The 20,957-nt window shown below is 38.0% G+C and overlaps 1 protein-coding gene across 3 annotated transcripts in view; it reads left to right on the top strand.

Annotated features, from left to right (window-relative positions):
- Positions 1-20,957, top strand: part of b4galt2 (UDP-Gal:betaGlcNAc beta 1,4- galactosyltransferase, polypeptide 2) — a 162,559-nt gene that overhangs the window by 9,055 nt on the left and 132,547 nt on the right. For 2 of the 3 annotated variants that reach the window (XM_028020621.1, XM_028020625.1), the window contains exon 2: positions 19,137-19,945. In XM_028020621.1, the coding sequence (XP_027876422.1) occupies positions 19,600-19,945 (346 nt within the window). In that variant the 5' untranslated portion in view covers positions 19,137-19,599. Of the gene's footprint in view, positions 1-19,136; positions 19,946-20,957 lie in introns of those variants that run through there. The other variant, XM_028020622.1, reaches the window with a different exon arrangement.

Genomic DNA, 20,957 nt, shown 5'->3' with positions numbered 1-20,957 from the left:
CTAAGCTTTTCTCTCATTTGACCCTAGCTTTCACTCCCAACCTTCTCTGCATCATTTAGAGCTTTTCTTCTGTACATGTACCTTATATAGCAGAAGGCCATGAGATTTCCATGCAGTCCATTTTCCAACTCTGGAAAAATATGGGAAAAAGAAAAATCACTTTTCTTTTTTAAATTTTCCAAAATTCTTTTTTTAAAATACAAAAGGGAAGAATACTTTCTGAAGGACAAAATCCTAATTTATATGTAATTAACATGATTCAGCTTTCATAAAATCACACATTGATTTTAACTTTAGATTATGGGTTCTGTGGTTTTTGACTTAGTAAAAAAATTAACCCTCATTCAAAATCAGACAGGGATGTTTTGTTTGCAAATTTAGATAACTGGGTTTCTTAAACTGGGTCTAAAATACCAAACAAAGCAATAAGTCTATGTTTTTTTGGAAGTCTTGCAAATAAAATAAAGGCAGCTGCATTGATAAACTTTGCTTTAAAGAATCTGGATTTTATTTAGGATATTCATTCTGTACCTTGCTTGACAAAATTCAAGAGGTTTTGTTCTTGAAACAAAGATTATCAGAGATCAGATGCAAGAAAAGCAGTGAAATGTTTCTTTATCAGCACCAAAAACTTGAAAAGAGTTTTAACATTGCATTGTTTTTTATTGGAGGTCCTTCAAATATTAAAGGATTAAAACTTTTTAAGGAAGTTCATAGTGATGTTTTATACTCAAATACACAGAATATGTTTCCAAAATGGCATGTTACATAAGTAAAAAAATGTGTGCATACACAATTTTTATTACTATTCTCCTCCCTGTGGCTTTCCTGGAATTTTAAAAGCAGCTTTTCTAAGCCAGTCCTAATAAGGTAGCAGTGAAAAAGAGCTACACCACTTTCTGAACAATGCATCTTCAGCAGTGTTATGCTTTGTGATTTGTGGAAAGTGCAAAAAAAAACTTATTAAACAGTTCATGGTGAATATTTTGTACTCAAATGTTCTTCACAATCCCATAAAAACTGCAAGAAAACAATGTAGAAATATTAGTGAGGAAAAATCTGGAATTTTGAAATGAAAATGCATAAGAGCAATGACTGAACGCATAGCGTTACCACTGGTGTTACTGCTGAATTGGGTCCAAATGCCTTCCGATAATTAACAAGCTCCTACTGCGTAATTGTGGACAGACCCCTTCGTTGTGGTTATACTCACCCAGTAAGGCAAGATCTTGTGTAGAGCTCTAAGCTGATGGCAAATGTGAGTAATCTTTTTGATAATAATCACACCAAAGTTTTTACTGATGGTCTTACAGTTCATTCCAGCCTTGAACAGATCTCTTGTCTTCTCTCTGAAGCCCTCAAACAGCTCTCTGGTCCTGTAGATCATAGTAGTAATGTTGGATTGACAAAAATTGATTCTGTTGACCGGTGCTGACCTTAGTGGTGCCTATGACCAGATTATGTCAGGAGTATCGGTCATTGATTGTTTGATTGATCTACAGAGGTCGAAAGTCAGTCTTCTTAGTAAGAGGTTATTTCAGTCCATGGTGTGCAAATCAACTTTTAACTGCACCTTTGGCTTATATTCTGAATCAAAAATAATCTTCATTAAAATGAAAATGTTATAAAAATGTTGAATTGCTTCTTATTTGAGCTAACCTACAAAATCAGCATGCCTTCCAATATTTACTTTACTCACTGTTTGTCCTTCAACAAAATCAGCCTCATCGTGCTTAACAGCACGACAAGGACACTTTTTTTTCCTCCTGTGGCCGTAAGAAATACAGACTCTCAATAAATGCAACATTTGTAATAAAATAGACCCTGACCTACTGGGAGTTTCTTTGCTGTTAGTTTTTTGTTCAATCTTTTTTTTTTTTTTGGTTAACGGTAATTTTGATTTAATGGAATTTATTTTTACACAAATAAATTTAGACTTGAATAATCGTATTAACACATATAGCTAAGCCCAAAATGATTCTAAATTATTCCGTATCTGACAGGGGTGTAAACAAGTTGTTCCTGTGAGCTGAATCTTGTTCTTTTTGTCTGGTGTAAATAATTAAAGCCATTTAAAGACATACTAGAAAAAGGAGCAATTAGCTTTACAATATTAAACGTCTAAATAGCAAATTGGAGAAATATCCATGTATAGCTTTATTTTATAATTTGTCATAGAATATTAATAAAAATTTACAATTAATATATCTTCTGTTTCCAAAAACGGAAAATACACAACCATGACCTGAAACCAGCTACAGGATATCTAAGTGGTAGCCTTTTGACTATGATTATAGATTTATTTTGGATTCATCCTTTAAATTTAAAAGCAGTGAATCTTTTTTAAGACAGTCCCTCCTGTGCTTGCATGCCTTTGAACAGAGAATGGGAGATCTTGGGAGGTTAAGATCAGAGAGGTTTACTCTTACTTTGCTCTTCTCTTCTGGTTTCAGTTTCTATTATTTCTAGTAAATCAATGGCTCTTAGCCACTGTGTCAGCTTTCAGCTGGGCTGTTAATCTGTCTCACTGTGTCATATTAACATGCAGACATATAGGCCTATAAATTGCATCAGACGACAGCAACAGAGCTATCAAAGTGGCTCACACAGTACAGAGCATAAAAACATTGCAGGTAGTTTCAGCTGAATCCTTCCCTCAGGCAAGAGAGCAGTTGGATACTAATGAGCACCACTTGACAGCCAGAAACAATACTTCTTTATCAATCATGTAATAAAACGTCTGTCTTAAGTCATCAGAGCCATTTACTAATTCAGTTAAAGGGCCTGATCCACAAAGATTCCAAATATGGAGCGGTAAATTGCGTGAGGAAAAGAAAAATATTGCATGTACAGTAAGTGGGCATGTTGCATGCAGTCTACAAAGATTTGCAGTGTAATTGATTACAAGTGCAACAGTGGTGCAGACCAGCCAATTAAAATTAGGATTTTTGTGTGAGCCACTCTAATTAATTAGAAAGTCATTATGCTGTAATATTATTATTTTTTATTATGATGATTATTATTATTATTAATAATAATAATAATAATAACAAATCTCATCTAAATGAATCTAAATTAGTATGCAATGTGGTGAACAAAAGAAATATTTAAAGATAAATCAAAATGTATACTTAACTCTGCAACCTAACTACCTGTTGGCAGTTAATGTTCAGTTTTGCTAAATAACATTGCACAGTATTTAAGTTTGTCGTGTTGTTTTCTTTTTGGTTTAATTGGATAAACATGGTCAACAGCCCGGCAGCTTTAATCTGTGCTACTTAGATATTTTTTGCAGGCACAATTTGTGGAACATGCAGCAGTAGATAACCTTTTCTGGGCTACATGCACTCCTGCATAGCATTAAGACCTCACAGTATGCTGCCATAAAGTGATGGTACATTATTTGTTAATCCTGCAGCTCAAAATCAGCATTGCTTGAGGCTACTTCTAATCCATTTTTGATAATTTTTTTATATTCCATCCATCCATCCATCTTCTTCCGCTTATCCGAGGTCGGGTCGCGGGGGTAGCAGCTTCAGAAGGGAGGCCCAGACTTCCCTCTCCCCGGCCACTTCTTCTAGCTCTTCCAGGGGAATCTCGAGGCGTTCCCAGGCCAGCCGAGAGACATAGTCTCTCCAGCGTGTCCTGGGTCTTCCTCGGGGCCTCCTCCCGGTGGGACGTGCCCGGAACACCTCACCAGGGAGGCGTCCAGGAGGCATCCTGACCAGATGCCCAAGCCACCTCAACTGGCTCCTCTCGATGTGAAGGAGCAGCGGCTCTACTCTGAGTCCCTCCCGGATGGCTGAGCTTCTCACCCTATCTCTAAGGGAGAGCCCAGCCACCCTACGGAGAAAACCCATTTCGGCCGCTTGTATCCGCGATCTCGTTCTTTCGGTTATGACCCAAAGCTCATGACCATAGATGAGGGTGGGAACGTAGATCGACCGGTAAATCGAGAGCTTCGCTTTTTGGCTCAGCTCTCTCTTCACCACGACGGACCGGTACAGCGCCCGCTTGACAGCAGACGCTGCGCCAATTTTTTTATATTATATTATTTAAATAGTAAAGTTTGTCATAGTATCTCTGCCGCCTGCTCACCATAGTGACCGCACATATTTTTTCACGCTAGTTTACACCTGCTTTTCAAACATGCTAAGTATAGATGCAAATAAAAGCACCCAGCAATGTGGTTCGGGTTTAGTGAATCGAATTGCGAGTGGTAAGTCATTACATTTGCATGTCCTCCTTCCAGTATTTAGTGCTTTCTGATGATCAGCATACTCTTTCCATATTCATGGAGGAAGACACGCTAAGTTTATTCCCGCCGCTGTTCTCATTGTACTAACACAATTCTGTTTGAGTATTGCTTCTAGATTAGGTTTGCACACAATATCAAGTTGGTATTGCTTTTTATACACGCAAATCTTTAAAAGATCAGCCCCACGGTGTTATTGTGGGAATGCTCTCAACTGTAAGCAAATGGATTCCTTGTCTTTGGTTTAAAGTTTCAATCAAATGGTAGTCCAGATTGCTTAAAAGCAGTAAGATACTGTAGTTTGTCACTCATGTGTTGATTGGATGCCAATATTACACTGCAAAACTCAATAGAGAACAACATAAACAGTCTATGATGCCAACTGCTTAGTTGATTTATTAATTTGCAAGTTAGAAAACAGATCTTATAATTGTTTCACTTACAATTGTTCCACAGGCCTTATTTAAACTTGCATAAAGATTGCTGCTCAGATGAAATGCATTAAAAGTTGAGCACACAACACAAATTTAACTTGCTGAAGCATTTTAAGAAATAAGATTCTGTTACATTTAATTATAACAACCTATGCCGTGGAAGCCAGGCAACAGACCACCATATCATAATGCATGCACAATGCACTGCCCAGCAATCCTTCTTGGTTTTGTTCTAATTTCAGGCATCTTTTCTGTAGAAACTTCCCATAGTAGAGCAAGAGCAAGGAAATGGAGGAGAATAGCTCACTGAAAACTGTCATTATAAAGTCTTTTGGTCATTTCACTGAGACTAAGAGGCTGCATGTAATAATGTAATATGCAAAACACGGGTTAGAACGGAGGATAATGTATTATTTTACTGGATTTTGATCATGAAATAAAACATTATCAAGCTAATTTAAAAGGCAGAACAACAAAGAGACAAAGAGTTCACTTCAGTATTTTTTCAAAGTCTTTGTAGTTGTGGGAGGATAAAACTGTGATTCTAACCTGTCATGTTTATGTTCTTTGTGCCATGTACAGTTTGATTAGAACAGCCACCCTTGGCATTTTACACATGTATTGTAAGAAAACTAATCCAGGTCCAACAACGAAAAGTGAAGCTGCCTGGTGACTTAAGGGAAAAGAGTAGAAACATTTTTTTTCCTGTTGTAATAGAGACAAATTTATTTCTGTAATAGAAGAAAAGAGCACAGATAAAAATGTAACAACTTTTGACATTAAATATTTAAAGGTAGTTAGTCTACCGTCATTTTGCTAACTGTGTGATAATTTGTGAGTGTCTAAACTTTAAACAAGACAGATGACAATCATATCTACTTATAGATCACACACAATGTCTTTGGCTTTCTAAAGTAAAACACATTTCTGTGTGGAGCAATAAAAGCCCACTCTTACCTACAACACTGCATGATGATGTCACACATTGGTTATTCAGCTACCATTAGCCTCACAATCGAAGACACAAATGACGACACAATGAATCATCCACTCGGCAGGGGACCTGACAGTATTGACCTTTCAGAGTTTATTAACCGAGTTATTTACTGGAAGAACAGTATTTCAAAAGCGAATATATGTTTTTTAAGTGATGGAACAGACTGTATAAATTACAGGATGTAAATAACTTAAACAGTATTAAACAGGGACTTCAATATACATCTGGCATACTTCTCAGGTTAGAGACTGTAACATTACGGACATAACTATCCAAAAGAATACAGTCAAGATTCAGCAAATAGTCCCTCTAGTTGTAACAAAAGTCAGAGTTTCTTTTATTATCATGATTATTTCTGTAACAAGAGAGTATAGAACTCCACAAGCAACAACAGCTCTATTACAACAGCAGCCCAGCTGCTGGCTGGACAGCAGTTGAGATAATCAACCAAGAAGCCCTGAAAAAGCTTTTGAGACAGTTACTGATGGCAGAGAATATTCCTTAAATGTCACCATTTGTAATGCTGTTCTCAGAATCATAGTTGCTTAACCACACACCAAATCCGGTAATTACATACAACTTAGGTTGCTATTTTGACCTGCCATGAATGCTCTTGGACAGGATGGCTGGTGGATAAGCAGCATTTTTTTCCTTCTATGTAAGGAAAAAGCCTTCTGGCTCAGATCTGAAAACAGTAGAAACTGTAGCAAAATACACAACATTAGATTAAATGTGTATTTACACACACCTGTCTATATGTTGTTATGTAGCAGTGACAGCACAGCTACTATGCTTAAAGTAGTGCAACAAAAAGTTGGCAATAAAAACAGGCATCGCCTCTGTCAAAATTGTTTCACATATTTTATCAATGGCAGTGTATTTGACTAAAGTTGAAAACCGTAAGTATAGAAAAATCAGCCAAGGCTGCTTACAGATATACCCCTTTTCACAGATCTATGGCTTCAATTTTGAGCTACCTTTCTTATTACAATCGACTCAGACAACAGAGTGTGGTTGTGCCAAGCCAAAGATAGCTTCTGTCTGTCCCACCGTGGCCCAGTTGGTTTTGTGGGAGATGAACTTGCCTATAGCAAGATGTACTGGTGCCATGAGAGTGCTCAGAGGCTCTACAGTATCAAGTGTAGCATGGCTAATGCATTTTTCATAAGACCGGGAGGGCGGGCTTATAGGTTAAAAACGCAAGAGGCCTAGAGCTCAAGAGACACTGTGAGAAGAGGAGAAGAAAGAGAGGGTGTTGCTCAGACTCTGATCTTCATCCAGTTGAAGATTTCAGTTTTACTCTCAGACTTGTTTACCTTTTAAGTTGCCTGCCTCAAGTTAGTCAATATATGAAGAAATGAAACTTTCACAGAGAAGTCTTGCCACTTTGGAGAAAACAGAAACAAGCTGGGAACCAGAACTACTTTTATCTATGAAGTTAGCATAGCTTGTTAACAAAATATTGCACATATGCATCCTGTTATGCAACTACAACTTTCTAAGAGACATTTACTAGTACCTTGATGAATATAAATTTATTATTCATCCTGGTTTAATCTTCAGTTTGAGTCTCTTTGGTTCTGAAGAACATCCAAGACTTAGTTGGCTGACGTCTTCACATCGTTATGAGACTACTAGTGATCCGCTATCATATTTTAGTTAAAGCTGCAGTATGTAAGTTTTATAAAAAACATACTTGTTGCATATTTGTTGAAATTGTCGCAATGCCGTGACAGTATGGTTTGAGACAGAAAATTTGTGAAAAAAGTCTAGCTCCAATGCCTTCTTTACAGGTTACACTGTAACCTTAAGTACTTTCAAAACATTAGCTAATATTAATGTAAAAAAAAAAATCCTCCATTAGAAAAACACTGTACTAGAGCAATAAATTATTAATTATTTTAGCAGATTCTAAAAGAAGCCTAGGCATTTGTCCATGAAATTTATTCCCAGAGAATGTGGGCCATGCAGCAAGCCAAAAGTTCAAAGCACACAACTCGTTCTAGAAAATAATGTCTTAAGACATTAAGAATGTCTTAATGTTAAAGAATTACCAAGTCAAAACCCTGACCTTAATCTAATGCAAATGTTTATAAACGGAAACGCACCACACTGCCTCTTCTAGCTCAGAAAGAATGTATGTGCATTACCATAAATGTCAGACAATATCAAGGGTTACGGATAATATTCTGCACACAACACCTTTCATATAAAATGTGTTCTAGTCTTAATAGAAAAAAAATCACATTTATTTTTAGATTTCTCTAAGTAGTAAAGATGGGAGTCGCACATCTGCTGTTTTCCTCATCTGTTAGAGAAATGCACATAAAGCAAACTAAACAAGGCTTGCTGCCCGAGGGCTCAACTGGGAACATCTGCTAAAGAGTTAGAAAATCAGAATTTAGTTGGTTGTTTAGTTTCAGACTTTTAGAAAACCAATAAAAGTTTTAGATCTCAGCAGTGAAAACATATTTCCAACATATAGTATAGTAGCCGGATACCCCTACAGCAGGAGGTGTAAGAGTTGGGTTAAGAATAGATGGAAAAATTCTGTTTTTGTTTGGGAAGATAAAAGATTCATAAATGCGTTTTGTCAAACAGAGTCCTTTGAAAGATAGCGATATGTAGATACCTTTGTGGAGAAAGGAAGAGACATCCTCTGTTACTGTTGCTGGGACAGAACTTGCTTCTTCTCCAGTGCCTCAAATTTTGTTAGAAGTGATCAAGAATTATGCCAATGAAAGGCAAATCAAGCCTAGTATAGAGTTAATTATTCCCCAGCTTTTTTATTGTAAGTAGATCGCGTGGTATGTGAAGATGTGACAGTCACTTTATGTTCAAACTACAGGTAATGAATGTCCAATTTGTAGATTTACAGTTTTTGCATCTGTATGATTCACAGATGATATGTGTTTTAATCAGTCTTTCCTCATCTCCTCCATCCATGTTTGATTCTCAGTCTGCTTCAGCATTCTAACACAAGGTAAATGTCAATCAAACAAAGGTGTCCTTGAGCACGACATTCAGTGTTGCAGTGTTTGTTTTCTTCTTGCTGCACAATCCAACTGTGAAGGTAATTTTATGTTGGTAGGTGTGTTACTGAATCATCTACCAACAGCTGTGTTGTGTTGCTGAAACTCACCTGTGTGAAAGGCAGCGAAAGATAATCAGAGGTGTGAGAATGACTGAGAAAACAGGTAAATGTTGCAGCACAAAACAACACTGATGTAACACTTGCAAAGAAAGTAGAGATGTATGTGTTTAGTTGTGATTAATACAATCAGTTGCATGTTGTATCTCTAGAGTCGTCCAAAATTGCAATAAAAATCACCACAGCTAAGGTAAAGGCTTTTTATGAAAAGTGTTAGTGGTTTACACTTTAATCAAAAGACAAATGGTTGCAAAATTATTCATGCTAGAAGCCACAAACTTCAAAGTGTTCTATTGCTTTTTTATATAAATGTGTTTATATATATATATTTTTAATCTCTGTTGGCATGTTTAGGGTTGTTGTTCTGTTAGAAGGTAAAGCTCCATCTCTGTTTCAAGTCTTTCCCAGCTTGTAATTGGATTTCTTTCAGAACTGATTTGCATTTAGCTCCATCCATATTCCCAACAATTCTGCACAGCTTTTTTGTCCATTCTAAAAAAAAATTGTGTGTTCACGTGTGGTGTTGTTCTTCAACCACACATATATAGCGTCTTGCATTTTAGGTCAACATTTTCCATTTTTGGTGTACGTAGCAGTTGTCCTGTCAATAGATTCTTGGGCCTGACCTGTGGATTGCTGTAGCTCATTCAGAGTTAAAATGTTCCTCTTGGCTGCTCTTTTGATTGATGCACTCCTTTCCTGGTCAGTTTAAGTGGTTGCAGTTGTGCTATTCTCTTTCCATTTTGAGATGATGGATTAGACAGTGCTCTGAGATGTTTAAACCCTGAGATATTGTATTAGAACTTAATCCTGCTTTAAAATTCTCCACAAATGTATCCCCGACCTATTTGGTGTGTTTCTTGGTCTTCATTATGCTCTCTTTTCTAATTATTTCTATGCAAGGGGGAAAAATATGTAAGTTGACTTTGCTTAATATTCAATCTCTTGTCCAAAATCAAATGTTTTATTACATCAGAGGAGCTTACACTTGTTAGAAGCATGAATTAATTGTCTCTTTAAAACCTACAGCAACATTTGGAATAAATCAATAAATGTTATTTACTCTGAGAGATGCTTTTCCCCTCATGCTTTGAGATTTACTGGACGTGATCTAAACTTGAGAATATGACACACTATGATCCAAATGTTATCATCAGACTTTCTGATTTTATGTGCTCAAAGAACATAAAATCAGAAATGAAGTTAATATTCTTGATGGGAGTTTTTTTCTGGATATTACCAAGACATTCCAAAAATTAGAAATAGCTTTTATATTTATTTCTACTTCTTATCTACTTCTTCTGTTTGTGACAGGCTTTATCCTTGTGACTGATGATGTGATGGAAGGCCCGGTGTTTTGTTTTCTGTTGACCCTTCTTGTAAAAAATGAATCTTTTTACAGACTATTGCTCCTTGCAACATATGCTAGGTCCCCACACGATGAATTATGTAGCATCACAAATCACCAATCTGGGCATCCATCTGCTGACCAAATTAAAAATGTAAGATACAGATGTTGCAGACAGAAAATCATTTAAGTTTGCTCTTTGATATTTTGATATATACATGTGACGTTTGAAAGAGTCCATCACATTTGTGTGACAAGACCCAAGAGCATTGATGGACTACAGTGTCTCTAAGAGATCTTTCACAGTCTGCCAATGTTACAGTTTCTCCACAGCTGGACTAATGTACTGCATGTTAATGATCTAATCTAAATAACTGCCTTTCTGATAGATGAATCTAAACATGCATAATCTATGCATGTTTAGTATTATACATTTGTGAGTTGTGATCTAATCAAGCCTTATTTGAAATGTAAATTTCAAAGGTGCACATTAACAAGTTAACAGCCCTGTGTGAGAGCTTTACTTGGAAATGGAATTCGCTCAGCGAACACCTCCATCTCCTGTTCAACGAAGCTCACAGCTTTTACTTCCTAGTGTAAGTAGAATATATTTTCGTACCTGTCCTCTGTGATTAGAGAAAAAGAGTGGCAAGACATTAGGTCAGCTCCTCTGTGCATTTCCTAAACTCAAATGGTTTTTTAAAAAATTGCATTGAAACATTTTATGGCATTATAGATAATAAACACATCCTATGACATCCATCTTAGCTTCTTTGAACTGGTCATTAATCAGCCTTTAGTCCATGTCTCTACAGACCATTTGTCTCTCTCTCTCATTATATATATATATATATATATAATACTTTGGTATGCTAGTTTTGTTATGCAGGGGCGCAACTCCATATTTTTGAGGTGGATGCGAACATATCTTCGGCGCCCCCCCCATATATCGAATGATGACTGAGGCCTGCTCTTGCTTTGAAATATCAGGTGTGCAGTCCAGTTCCACTGCAAAGTACTTAGAGGACTTGATCTTGGCAGATATTTTACTCAAAACACACTCTGATATTGAATCTAAAAATTCATTCTGAGTGCACCATGTCAGATATCCAGTGGTTTGTTTGGAGGCAGCCTTTCTAAGATGCTCTGCCAGTGTTACATCATATCGCGCTATGAGCTCAAGGATTCCCAGAAAATTTCCATTTTTAGGATTTCCTAACTGAGAATTTTTCCCCCTTAGTGGCAAGTTTCTCTCTGCAAGGAAAAGTATGCAGTCGATAACTCTAGTCAACACACTTCTCCAGTGTGCTTTTTCAGCTGCCATGGTTTTCTGCAGTTCACTATCAATAGTTTTACCTAGGCGTAAGCGAAATGCCATTTCTTTCCACGTCAGATAAGCATTTATGTGAGAACTACTGGTTTCATGGTGCTTCAGTGTTTTTGAAAGACATCGCCAGTTATTATACCCCTCCACAAGGCATGTGTCAAGAACTTTAGCTTCACCAAAAAGCTTACATGCAAAACAATAGACTCTGTTAGTATTTTTAGAATACAGTAACCAATCTCGTTCAACTTTCTCTCCATTAGACAGTAAACGAAAACAGTATGCTTTGGAAAAACACCTCTTATTCTTCTCTGATCTTGGATATGGACCATCAGAAACTTTCTGTGGGCCATTTACAACCATGTACTGCCTAAATGTGTCCCCCATTTTGTGTGGTAAAGGCCATTCAGATGGTTCTTCTGAATAAAGCCTTGTCTCGGCTCTCTCCTCCGCAGCTCTGTGCTTCTCTCTCTCTTCATCATCTAGTCCTCTCTGCTCTTCCTCTCCCTCATCTGCACCTTTCTGTTTCTCGTGGTTGACTCACCATGACTGCCTGCACTAATTTTCCCAAAAAAAGAACACAATCAAAGATGGTCATCAGAAACTCAAACCATCGTGGTATATAGGTTTTTGTTGCTTTCCTAATGCCTACCTGATCTCATCACTTGTCTCCTCTATCACTGACCTCATGTCTGTCTCCTTCATCCCTTGTCTGTGGTGTTCTCCACTAAGTCATGTGGTCAAAAAAGCATTATTAGTTGTAAAAATTACAGATCTTACCGTTTTTAAAAATAATGTTTAAAAATTTGTGCTTGAGATGGACTAGTTGCTCCCTCACTTCCACCTGCATTAGACCAACCTGTTGCCTTCCCCTGTCTGTCCTGATTCTTCCTCTTTCATCATCTTCTCTTCTTTCTCTCCACCATCACAGCTGAATGACATACATTTTGTGTTAAATAGGCTTAAAAAATACAGCAGTCAAACTACAATAGAAATTAAACTTTAATTTAAATCATCTCCTTGTTGGATAACAGTTACTGATTGGACATTACATCTGATCTGACTTATCAGATACATCACAATACCACTGTAGTGGTATTGAATAAGACATTTAAACTCAAGTGTCCCCCTGCCAAAAAGGTTGGTAAAATAGGTCACCAACCTTTTTGAGTTTAAGGGCTTTAGTGACTCTGATGACTAATTTGTCTGATACACACATGAACTTGAACAACTCATCTTTAATTAAAGAATCCATAATACATATGAGTGAAAAAAATGCACCCAGGAGGGCTAAGTGTTGGACCATAGCTGGGCACTGCCGCCACAGCAGCTTTAGCTTTCCTGTGTTAATATTTCCTGAGTTTTATTTCGGTCATTCTTACTTAGTGCGCGGTTATGTGTCTGTGACATGTTTATGTATCAGATATTCATAGAAATACAAAACAAATCGCGTCCCTTAATGGTTTAATAGGGGAGGCAACTTTTAACAGCAAATATGGGACGATTCCGTATTAGGCTAGCTGCTAGCTTTAGCTAACTTGATTATTTACAGCCCTCCTGTCCTGCTAATACACTGACGGTACTTACCTACTATCTTTCAACCACATTGAAAGGCTTTTTTTCATCCCGCCAACATCTTTATCCTTCTCCCTTTTACTTTTTCTGTTTTGCGCCCCGGACAGCTTTTTTTTCTGCCGCTCCATTTTGTCAAGTGCACTACGAGTGGTAGTCTAAAATAAAAAATAAAAAACGCGCCTGCGTACTCTTAGGGGCGCGTGCACAGCCACCTGCATGGGAAGGGAGAGCGACAGGAAGGGAGGTGAAGGAGCAGAGGGGCGCCTAATCAGTGCTGTTCCCCTGTTATTGATCATTTCTTTCTGTTAATTATAGAAAATGCCAACAAGAAAAAAACATTTTTCGAGACGGGGTTTTGGCGCCCCCTCTAGTGCAGCGCCCCTATGCGTTGCATACCCTGCATACCCACTTTTTGCGCCACTGTTGTTATGTTTCTATTTGTTGTTTTGCTACAGTGTACATCATAGTTTATGCCATGTGTGATTTACAACAACAGCATAGTAAACACAGTGATCATAGCATAGAATATCGACTATTATGAATTCACAAGTTTGTAGCTGAAAGAAATAATTGATGTCTGGAAAATCTCATTTTATTTTTCACATTATTAAAAAAAAAAGAAAAGAAAACGTTATTGAGGCATTCTCCTGCTGTATCAGACCAGAAAAATATTTCCGAACGTACTTCCTCACGACCTCTAGCAATTGCTCCTCAAAATCTGCTCGGTCTCTACAAACGTTGCTCTACAAGGTAGCACAGATAGTCCCAACAGCAGCTCATGGAAATCGAGTAGTGTTTTCTGCATAAATAAACACATTCATAAAATTCAGACCCATCACACAATAGGTTTACATGAAGAGGGGGACGAAATGTTTGTCAGGGTGGTTATGACAAGAATGGGCATTCTATAAAGTTGACTGAACCTGTAACATCTTAAATAAAATGGGGGAAAAGACTTCATATTAATATTTATTTCAGATTTTTTTCTAGCTTTTTATTTTTTACCTAATCAAATGTGCTATCATTTGCATCATATTTCTGTTTTTATTTGACCTGACTTATAAAACCCATTGCCTCTATGGTGATGGCGATGATGAAAGTGATGACAGAACCTCTGTGCTGTTCTGCCTTTAGAGGCAGCACTGAAACCTAGTGTAGACAGAAACTGGCAGTTATTATTGTAGTATTTCTCAGTGGACTCCTTGACAGTCATGATATAATGGGCTTCTGTTATGAAATTTATTGCTGTTGTTAAAAAGGGATTTAAAGGCATCCTTGAATAAACTGCTTACAAAAAGGGTCTATTTCTCTCTGCGACTGGAGCAAAGTCTCTGTCTGTCTCTACCATTCCTAGACTTTAAGTTTTAAAGATTCATTTCTGGTTTTGTTTATATTTTATTTTACCATGTTAAGGTAAATCTGAGCACTCAGCTCTGGTGTGCTTGATATTTCCATAGAGAAAGCTATTGAAGACCTGGGTGGTAGAGACAGGAACTCTGACAACAATCTAAAAGAGTCAGATGACCTTTGTAAAACAAAACAAACAAAGCAATACTCACACTCACTTGTAGAATTGAGAAGACTTCAGTGTTATGCTAGATAACGAAGATGCTGTGAGAAAAATGGATTTGGAGCCTTCGGGGTTTCTTTTTGTTCCCATATAAGAGGAAATGTGCTGATCTGTATTCTGTCTTCACTGATCTTTGAGACGTCCTGTGCAACTGAGCAAAACAGGTTCTCAATCCTGGCTGTGGATTTTTTTTTCTGGTTTCCCTGCTGAGCTATGCAATTCAATACCTGCACAGTAGAGGAAACTCTCTTCTTATGGATCTTCCTTGTTGAAAGACAAAATAAGGTCAAAATATTACTTTCTGATTACCTATCAAAGAAATGTCCTAGTTGATTAGGATACTAAAACAGCTACCATGGCTCAAAAACCATGCACAAGCATTGTGGTGTGATTGATATGTTAAATCATGTTATTTTAATTCACACTATAATGTATACTTTATTCACATACAGACCTGATGATCAGTCATTGAACTGTCAGGTAATATCTACAAATGGAAGAATACAGAGGAAACTTCTTAGAAAACAGTTTTAGAGTCCTGCAGGCGTCGATGGTAGGCCAGGAAATATTTTATGCATCAGTGATATATGTAAAGTGTCAGGAATCATAAATTTGTGTAATTTGCAAATGCACAGATATTTTCCTGTTCTGTTGGAAATCTGCAGAAATTTAGGGAGATGGTCACAACATTGACACAAGGTTTTAGTAAAACAAATGTTAGAATATCTGAATATAACCAAATATATATATTGTTCAGAAACTAAAAGATATCTTAAGATACAAATGTACAGATAAGAATTGAAAATATAAAAATTCTGTGTAAGTACTTAAAGACACATTTCTGGGTGTATTACTACAGCACAAAATCAGCTGAAAATGTGAAATAATCATTTAAAAACAATAACAATTTTGGTGAAAACAAGATGTGAACAAGAACATAGATTGATTAAGATTCTGCACAGTTTGTTAAACTAAACTCCACTAAACCTCGGTTGATACTAATTGAGGATATTGCCAAAGGACACAAATTCATGTAACATTTTTACATTTTGGCCACAAAATTTTGTGTACTTTACTTGTATATGAATTTAAATGGGTAGATATGCTCTGATTTCCTTAAATAAAGTGCAATCAATTGCCTACAGAAGTCACCTACAGACTTCAGCTGTGTGTAATTTAATCTAATTATTAACAGCTGCTCTGTGGAGGCTTTAGGTTTGTTAGTGTACAATTGTGAGCAAAGAGCATCATGAAGACCAAGGAGCACACCAGACATGTCATGGATATACAGTAGTTAAAGCATGCTTGCCTTTATACAATGTCCTTTGAACATCTCAAGCCAAATACAACTATTTACAGGTTGCTACAAGCCCTGTAGAAGACACAACTAAGATGCACTGGTTAGATGGCGCTACATGCAGAAGACGGTGTGAGGCAGACAGCTAACATTGCACATCAACCTGAATGTGCCATCCCAGCAGCAAAATATGGAAATTGAAGTATCATGCAGGAGGATGTTTTCAGTAAGATAGGATAACGAGAACTGAGATGATAGGTGGAGCTAAACGCAGAGTAATCCTGGAGGAAACTTGCTAGAAATTGCACAGAACGTGAGGTGGGGCCATGACCTTATTAAGCCAGAGCTATTGGTGTATAAACAGAGGGGATTCAAGTGGTATGCACACTTTTATAGCACTGTATGTTTTATAGATTATGATTTTCACAAGTAAAAAAGAAAAGAAATATTGGCTGCTGTAAGTTTTTGCATTGAATTAAAGTGTTTCTGACATACTTGGCATTCTATCATTTAATGCATTAAAGTCTAATGTAAAAGTTACGTGTTGACATTGGAGTTAATACAATTAGTGATTATGCATTTTGCCAAGATGGCATGTATTTCGATTTAATTTTAGATTACATTGATTTAATTAGAATGTTTATACAAAACAAAAAAAACTCTGCAAAGAAAGCTTACAAAGGTCTATTATTCTCTATGAATTCAAGACTTTTCCAGAGGTTGTCTGTAATGTTCAGCTGTGCAGAAAATCAGAGCTGACATATTCTTTAGATTTCATTCCTTTTCACAGTACTGCTATTAGCATAAAAATATTGTGAGCTTATAGAAGTTCTTGTGGTTTTCATCATGAAATCTGATGTCATTCTGGGTTTTTATCTTCCTTGTCTTTTCCTCTCATTTATTGGAAAAGCTATAACCCTTCAGTAATTCGCTCCTGGGAATGCACTAAGAGCGTCCTCCTCCTCTCCTTTCCTCATATGTTCATTGCTTTGTGTATTCCCACTTGCAGTCTCATTTTATCATAAATGCTTTTTAAACCACTTGACTGGAAAATTGACTTGGCATGTCAATTTGGCTGAACTGCCCCAGTCAAGGCTCTTGGTTCGTTTGCGTCTGTAAATGCTTTTGTTATCGATTGTGTATTTTCCCCCCCTTTTTATTCCTTGAAATACACGTATGTACTCGTTCTTCTGCTGGGAGAAAAAATCTACATTTATTTCATCGCTATTCAACCAGGCATTGCCAACACGAACAAGGTCACTGAATACTGAAAGTGCCAGTGTAAGATTGATTATGTTTAGTTCGATTTTATGCTGCTAATAATACAAGGAGTCTCTGTACTGAGTCAGAAAACACCTCTAAAATTAGGTGTTTTCACCTGCACTGGCTTAAGGAAGCAAAAGAGGATGACTATTTAAATGGTAACAGGAAAATGATATTGACCTTTAAATTACAATGCTTTGTATTTAAAGGATTTGCCCTTTACAGATCGTTTCTTTCTGCTTTTTTTTTTTTGCCACATTTTTAAGATTATCAAGTAAAATGTTAATATTAAAGATGAGCTGAGAAATTAGGAAATGGGACAAAAAGCTACTCAAAACAAACCTAATGACTGCTTGCGCCACCTCTGGTTGTAACAGCTGCCATCAAGCAGCTGGTAGTGCTGCTGCTGCTGCCTTGCAGAAAAAAAGACCCTGGGTTTGAGTCCCGACTTGGGGTCTTTTTGCATGTTCTCCTTGTGCTCTCTGGCTTCCTGCCACGTTCCAAACACATAAGCTGGGTTATGGTCTCTCTAAATTGTCTTCAAATGTGAGTGTGTGTTTGCATGGTTGTTTGTCCTGTGTCTCTCTACGTTGCCCTGCAATGGACTGGCGATCTGTCCAGGCTGACCCTCACTTTTCACTCAATGACCACTGGAGATGGATACCAGTCCTCCTGCGATCCTGCAAGGATAAGTGGATATAGCCGATGGCTGGATGGAGTCTGGATATGACTGTATGGCCCACTTTCCCTTGCAGAATGAATTTAATTCAGACAGTATTCCAGCATGAACAGGCTGTTCAAGACACAGTATATCAATCAGATTTAAGTTCAGACATTGACATGCCACTCCAGAGAAAAACTTAATTTTGCTTTCTTTCAGCCACTGTATCATTGTCTTGTGTAACCTAATTGCTCTTGAGCTTAAGGTCATTAAGTGTTGACCAGACATTGTCCGCAATGAGATTTTACTAGTAAAAAGAATGTGTAGTTCCATCAATGAAGGCAACTTATTGAGGTCCTAAAGAGGTAAAGCAGACCCAGGGCATAACACTTTCTCCAAGAATGTTAGACATTCAGTATGATGATCTTTTTTCTCAAATGCAGTGTTGGCTTTGTGCCTGAAGTAACTGTCTTCCATACAGTCTCAATTTTCTGATGCCACTGAGCAGAGTATATTTCCTAAGTCTTGGGGATAAATAATCTAGATGTTTTCTTTTTGGCAAATGTTTTGTTTTTAGTCAGCAGTGGTATTCTCCTGGGAACTCTGCAATTGATGTAATTTTTGCTCAGTCTCATTTTTATGTGAATCCAAGGCCTGCAGAGCTTTAGATATTGTTCTGGGTTCTTTTGTGACCTCCTGGATGAGTAGCTTATTCTGTTAGAATAATTTTGGCAGGCTTTCTACTCCTGGGAAGGTTCACCACTGTTTCATGTTTTCTTAATTTGTGGATAATGACTGGGGTTTGCTGGAGTTCTAATTTCTAAGAAATTGCTTGTTTCCAGGCTGACATTTTTCAGTGACTTTGCTTCTCATTTTTTTCTTTTTTCTTCTTTTTAAATTCTTTAAATTTAAATTATTTAAATTTCTTTATATTGGTGTGCGTTGTGTTGCTTTTAGAAATCTTTTACATTAAGTGGATTCTTGATTCTACGGGTCAGACAGAAATCAGCTCGGGTGTGGTTAATGAAATTAATCAAATGGAAAATCTGGTTTTTCATATATTTTCATATTGGAAAATCCTTTCTTAATAATATAAAAGGAAATTTGAAAACTAAAGTTTGTATTGCCTCGGGTTTCTTTGGTCTGATATTAAAATGTGTTTGATCTGAAATATTTAAAAGTAAAAGCAGACAAAACCTTTTAGAGGACTTTTTTGACCATTGACATGGTTTCCTCACTGTTTGTTTCTTTCCCTCTTCAGGTTTGTGACTACCTTCTTGGTGCCATGAGAGAAAAAGCCTTTCCAATGGACATATCAGCAGATACTCTTCACCAATGAACATTTGTGCCATCAATCCATTCACCAATCATTTGGAAATCATCAACATAAGAAACATATCTTTGACTTCTTGAACTGTGTTAAAAATGGAGAACCTCGATGCTTGTGCTGCCACTTGGCACATCTACATGTCAGGATAAATGGATTTTCAGAGAAGAATCTTTGACCTTCAGAACGTCTTCTGCAAAATATGTTAGTGAAAATGACAGACCCAAAGTTTATGCTGAAGTCAGTGAACTGAGTATCAACAATCCACATGAGCTCATAAGTGATTTAGCAGCAGCTGATATCACCTGCAGAAACAACAGAATGATGGCACTCATATAGCCGCGCCACGCCAGCGTTGCCGTGGCTGGTTGTCACAGGACGGCCACTTCTGTCTGCCATGACCCGGCTGATGTTGGGCCGGACTCTGGAGCGCATCTGCAAAGGCGTCCTGCTGCTCTGCCTGCTCCACTTCCTCATCATGATGATCCTGTACTTCGACGTCTACTCACAGCGGTTTGACCTTTTCAGCCGCTTCAACAACGGCAGAAACGGGTCCAGGATTAACGGGAGCGGAACGGGCAGCGGACATCATTATTACTACTACAACCTTTCGAGACCAAATGCGACATCAGCCACCTACCTGGCTGCTGTTGAACAGCTGATCCCGAGCTTGCAGCCTGAGAACAATCAGACACCTTCTCCCAAACCGCTGCCACCGTGTCCGGAGAATCCACCAGGCCTAGGTGAGTAACAACGTTCTACATTTCCATTCCATCTCTGCTGAATTTCTTGTGGTGCTTGATGTGGGTTCTGTGCTCTGATTACTTCTGTAGATTCATTTGCTTTGTGGCACAATATATGACAAAGGTTTAAATGAAGCATGTTGCTCAGGATTGTGGTTATCTTTGCTGGTCATGCATCTTTATCTAGCACACTTGTTCCCTCCACTTAGCTTTCAATGAAAAAGCTATAATGAAATTGAATTTTGGGTTCTCATTTTCAGTAAGTCACAGTCACCCAAAGTGCAAGAAAAGTCTTGAAATATTCCACATATTTCGGTGTATAATGAATCATGAGTTTCACTTTCTAAACTGAGTGGGAGAAGATATGAAACTTTACTCAGGTTTTTGGAGCTGTACTCCAATATGTGCTTGAAATATTTCACACACTGTTTCATATACTGTGTGAGGAGGAAAGCCAAGACTTCACATCATTCTGAACACACAATTTACACTATAACAAGGTTGTAGCACCATTATGCAATGGGGATCTTTATATATTTATAAGAAGGGAGTGGGAGATTGACAGGCGGATTGGCGCAGCGTCTGCTGTCAAGCGGGCGCTGCACCGGTCCGTCGTGGTGAAGAGAGAGCTGAGCCAAAAAGCGAAGCTCTCGATTTACCGGTCGATCTACGTTCCCACCCTCATCTATGGTCATGAGCTATGGGTCATGACCGAAAGAACGAGATCGCGGATACAAGCGGCCGAAATGGGTTTTCTCCGTAGGGTGGCTGGGCTCTCCCTCAGAGATAGGGTGAGAAGCTCAGTCATCCGGGAGGGACTCAGAGTAGAGCCGCTGCTCCTTCACATCGAGAGGAGCCAGTTGAGGTGGCTTGGGCATCTGGTCAGGATGCCTCCTGGACGCCTCCCTGGTGAGGTGTTCCGGGCACGTCCCACCGGGAGGAGGCCCCGGGGAAGACCCAGGACACGCTGGAGGGACTATGTCTCTCGGCTGGCCTGGGAACGCCTCGGGAT

This window comes from Xiphophorus couchianus, chromosome 6 (genome assembly GCF_001444195.1).
Source record: "Xiphophorus couchianus chromosome 6, X_couchianus-1.0, whole genome shotgun sequence".
In the NCBI taxonomy this organism is placed as follows: Eukaryota; Metazoa; Chordata; class Actinopteri; order Cyprinodontiformes; family Poeciliidae; genus Xiphophorus; species Xiphophorus couchianus.
Note: the sequence above shows the minus strand (reverse complement) of the source record. Positions and strands in the feature narration are given on the sequence as shown.